Below are 5,000 nucleotides of genomic sequence, written 5' to 3'. Positions count from 1 at the left end.
TGTGTTCTTCACTGGCTGACGGCTCCTCGTCCATCAGAGGAAAACCACTGATGTCATCCTCGTCCTGGTGGAACATGTCCATCAATACCTGCAACACAGACACACACACACACACACTGTTTCCAATGATGTTGACACAATAGAAACATGAGCATTTTGTCTCCTCTGTAGTGTGGACAGGGAAAACACATTGCAGAAGAACTAAATCGTGGCTGTTACAGCGCAAATCTGTGGCTGTACTTCTTAACAAAGGCAGAGGCTCTGGATAGAGCTCCGCCCCTTTGACAACTAATGAAAACCCCAAATTCAGTATCTCAGAAAATTAGAATGTTGTGAAAAGGTTCAATATTGAAGACACCTGGTGCCTCACTCTAATCAGCTAATTAACTCAAAACACCTGCAAAGGCCTTTAAATGGTCTCTCAGTCTAGTTCTGTAGGCTACACAATCATGGGGAAGACTTCTGACTTGACAGTTGTCCAAAAGACAACCATTGACACCTTGCACAAGGAGGGCAAGACACAAAAGGTAATTGCTAAAGAGGCTGGCTGTTCACAGAGCTCTGTGTCCAAGCATATTAATAGAGAGGCGAAGGGAAGGAAAAGATGTGGAAGAAAAAAGTGTACAAGCAATAGGGATAACCGCACCCTGGAGAGGATTGTGAAACAAAACCCATTCAAAAATGTGGGGGAGATTCACAAAGCGTGGACTGCAGCTGGAGTCAGTGCTTCAAGAACCACCACGCACAGACGTATGCAAGACATGGGTTCCAGCTGTCGCATCCCTTGTGTCAAGCCACTCTTGAACAAGAGACAGCGTCAGAAGCGTCTCGCCTGGGCTAAAGACAAAAAGGACTGGACTGCTGCTGAGTGGTCCAAAGTTATGTTCTCTGATGAAAGTAAATTTTGCATTTCCTTTGGAAATCAAGGTCCCAGAGTCTGGAGGAAGAGAGGAGAGGCACACAATCCCCGTTGCTTGAAGTCCAGTGTAAAGTTTCCACAGTCAGTGATGGTTTGGGGTGCCATGTCATCTGCTGGTGTTGGTCCACTGTGTTTTCTGAGGTCCAGGGTCAACGCAGCTGTCTACCAGGAAGTTTTAGAGCACTTCATGCTTCCTGCTGAGATGCAGATTTCATTTTCCAACAGGACTTGGCACCTGCACACAGTGCCAAAGCTACCAGTACCTGGTTTAAGGATCATGGTATCCCTGTTCTTAATTGGCCAGCAAACTCACCTGACCTGAACCCCATAGAAAATCTATGGGGTATTGTAAAGAGGAAGATGCGAGACGCCAGACCTAACAATGCAGAAGAGCTGAAGGCCACTATCAGAACAACCTGGGCTCTCATAACACCTGAGCAGTGCCACAGACTGATCGACTCCATGCCACGCCGGATTGCTGCAGTAATTCAGGCAAAAGGAGCCCCAACTAAGTATTGAATGCTGTACATGCTCATACTTTCCATGTTTATACTTTTCAGTTGGCCAACATTTCTGAAAAACCTTTTTTGTATTGGTCTTAAGTAACATTCTAATTTTCTGAGATACTGAATTTGGGGTTTTCATTAGTTGTCAGTTATAATCACCAAAATTAAAAGCAATAAACACTTGGAATATATCAGTCTGTGTGTAATGAATGAATACAATATACAAGTTTCACTTTTTGAATGGAATTACTGACGTAAATCAACTTTTTGATGATATTCTAATTATATGACCAGCACCTGTATATGCCAAAAAAGTTTCTGACTTCCTGGTCTTTCAGGCCCCTTCATACCTGAAAGACCTAGTCTTACCTTATCACCCTAACAGACCACTTAAGTCACAAAATACAGGTTTACTTTTACTTGAGTCTGTAAGAGCAGAATGGGAGGCAGAGCCTTCAGTTACCAGGCTCCTCCTCTCCTGTGGAACCAGCTCTCAATGACAGTTCGGGAGGCGGAGCCTCTCTCTGTACTTAAAGTTAGATGTAAAACTTTCCTTTTTGATAAAGCTTATAGTTAGAGCTGGTTCAGGGAAACCTGGACCAGCTCTTAGTTATGCTGCTATAGAACTAGACTGCTGGGGGATTTTCCTGTGGTGCACGCACATTCACTCTCTCACACTCAGGGTATGAATATGACATTTTCGAGGCTATTACACACACACATCTCTGAGCCTGGTTCTGTCAGAGATTTCTTCCCGTTAAGTTTTTTTCTCTTCGCTGATGCCTAGTGTTTGCTCATTGTGTGAACTGTTGTGTTTCTCTGCTCTCCTTGATGTTGTCTATGTACAGAGACCTGAGACAATTTATGTTATGATTTGGTGCTATACAAATAAAATTGAATTGGATTGAATATGTATGTGTGTGTGTGTACCTTGTCTGCACACATGGCGACTGTGATGTCCTGCTGTGAGATCTCATAGTGGCGAATATTTCTGACATAATTCCCAGCGAGCTTCAGGATGTCAGCAGAGATGTACTCCAACACTGCCACGATGTATACTGACACCTGGTGGTCAATCTTATATCCCAGCACCTCCTGAAACAGCAAGACAGCATAGCAGACATGTTTGTGTGTGTGTGTGTGTGTGTGTGTGTCTCATGAGGCAGTGATGATGTCATCACTAGGGATGTCACAATTCTAGATTTTCTTTGTACAATTATTGTCAGAGAATGAATCACGATTATTATGTGTTAATTGATTTCACATCACAACACTATGAATGCGTAAAATCACATGAACACTGCTTATAGGTCTTTAATTTCATTTATTTATATATTTGATGCCAACATAACAAAATAATGGAGCAAATGCACTAAACTATTATAAAAGGAACAATTATTAATCCCCCAGGGGAAATGTTTCAATTAATTAAGTCATCAATTGTCATCTATACCAAATGTTTAAGTTTATTTTTAATCGTTTTAATCATTTATCTTTTTGTATGTGGCCAGATATAAAACCTATCTATTATTGTGGTTTGTTTAGTTCATGTTTAAAATAAATGTGTAATAAATTAAACGGACGTCACATGACATAAAACGTAACATTGTTACGTTAAGTGAATAATGTCACGTTACACTGAAAACACGGGTCGATTACAAATGACACGCTAACATTTAATTCCCTACTAATTCCACGTTACGTTAGTTGAACATTTACGTAATTTAACGCAGGTGCTGTGCGTTTACCTTTACTCTGGCGTACAGAGCCGGTGCTTATCCCGCACATGCTCAAACATATGACTCGTATTTTCTCCTATGATTTGCAGGCTGGTGCGCCGTCATCCACGATGACACCGTGGTAATTTTTTTTTTAAGCTGAAAAACTCCCACACGGCTGATTTGATGCACTTTGTTCCTCTGCCATACTTTAACAAACTCTGCATGGAACAAAAACAAAGCAGCACAACTTTGGTTTTGTTCCGTTTGCGCTGAATTACCTGTTTGGTTCTGGGCTTTTCTGACGGTATTGAGGAAACTGTACGATTAATATACCGTAGCATTTAATACCACGATTAATTGTGAAATCAAGTCACCGTGACATCCCTAGTCATCACAGTGATGACGTCATCACTGACCTTGAGCAGTGGGTGGATCTTCTCCACAGGCAGAGCCAGAGGATTCCTCCTCTTCCTCTTCTCGATGGCAGCCTGAGCATCAGCGATGGCCCACTTATCGATCGGGTGAGGAAAACTTTTCTGGACTCGCTCCTGGGGGGTGGGGGGGGATGAGGACAGGTGAGACAGATGAGGACATGTGAGGCTTTATGACAGTTTTTTTTTTCAAGTGGAGGAGGAGGAAGAAGAAGAAGAGGAGGAAGAAGAAAAGGAGGAAGAAGAGGAGGAGGAGAGACATGAAGTGATATTGTGGCAGCTTGGTGATTTACCAGCCACTTAAATATTATAATAGTGACATCTTGATTTTAACTTTCATGTTTTTTTAGATCTGGGTCCACACATGATCAAGGACATGTGACCAGGTGTTATCATGTGACCAGGTGTCATCACGTGACCAGGTGTCATCACGTGACCTGGTGATGATGCAGTGTTGTTTTCGTCAACGATGACGTTGACAAATTATTTTGTTGACGCTCCTTTCCTTGAATTTTCATGTCAAACTTATGTGTGACACTGTTGAATGATAAAAATCGGCATCAATTCATGAAAAAAGCTGTTGAAAAGTGGAAATATGGAAATTAAAGCTTTCTGCCCAACAGTAATCTCCAATACTTATTGACCTAAATGGATTTGTTAAAAGACTATACTTCCTTTTTTTAACTAAAATTGGACTAAAACTTCACATATAGAAATGACTAAAACGTGACTAAAACTTATTGTTTTTGTATTGTGACAATGGGCCGATCCATAGCGGCCGATCTATTCAGTCTAATTCTATGCAGTGACATCATACGTAAGCATGTTTGTTGGATGTTAAAATCATTTTTGTACTAAACTAAAACATTAACAAAGAACTGACTGTTTATTTTGAATGTCTATCAAGCTTGTGAAGCTATTGGTTTATTTAAGAAAGAAATGTTTAAGTCAAGTCTGATGTTGCCTTGCACAAAACAATGATCCCAGTCTTTTCCAAACAACGAGACATAACGTTTGTTACCACAATTCCACGCTGTTTTTCTGTATCGGTATCAGATCGGGATCGTCCGATTCTAAACCTCAGATATCGCTATCAGAGGTGAAAAAAGCCCATCGGTGAGAACAGGTGAGAACAGGTGGGGTGAAGACATTTTTTTGGTGGCTCTGTGTGTGTGTATGTGTGTCTGTGCGTGTCTGTGCATCTGAGTGTGTGTGTCTGTGCGTGTCTGTGCATCTGAGTGTGTGTGTGTGTGCACGTCTGTGTGTTTGCGCATGTCTGTGTGTAGAGATGTAACGATATGAAAATTTCATATCACGGTTATTGTGACCAAAATTATCACGGTTATCAATATTATCACGGTATTGTGAGATGTGTTCAAAATGTTCAAAAAGTACTGAACACACACACTGAAATCTTTTAACA

At 41.2% G+C, this 5,000-nt stretch overlaps 1 protein-coding gene across 2 annotated transcripts in view; it reads right to left on the bottom strand.

Annotated features, from left to right (window-relative positions):
• LOC131466906 (son of sevenless homolog 1-like) overlaps positions 1–5,000 on the bottom strand; it is a 28,332-nt gene that overhangs the window by 16,889 nt on the left and 6,443 nt on the right. For both annotated transcript variants that reach the window (XM_058640494.1, XM_058640495.1), the window contains exons 3-5: positions 3,563–3,694; positions 2,356–2,520; positions 1–88 (exon numbers count right to left, since the gene is read on the bottom strand). The exon at positions 1–88 is cut by the window's left edge and continues 122 nt beyond it. In XM_058640494.1, coding sequence (XP_058496477.1) covers positions 1–88; positions 2,356–2,520; positions 3,563–3,694 — 385 coding nt within the window. The remainder of the gene's footprint in view (positions 89–2,355; positions 2,521–3,562; positions 3,695–5,000) is intronic.

The sequence above is a fragment of the Solea solea genome, chromosome 10 (genome assembly GCF_958295425.1).
Source record: "Solea solea chromosome 10, fSolSol10.1, whole genome shotgun sequence".
NCBI lineage: Eukaryota > Metazoa > Chordata > Actinopteri > Pleuronectiformes > Soleidae > Solea > Solea solea.
Note: the sequence above shows the minus strand (reverse complement) of the source record. Positions and strands in the feature narration are given on the sequence as shown.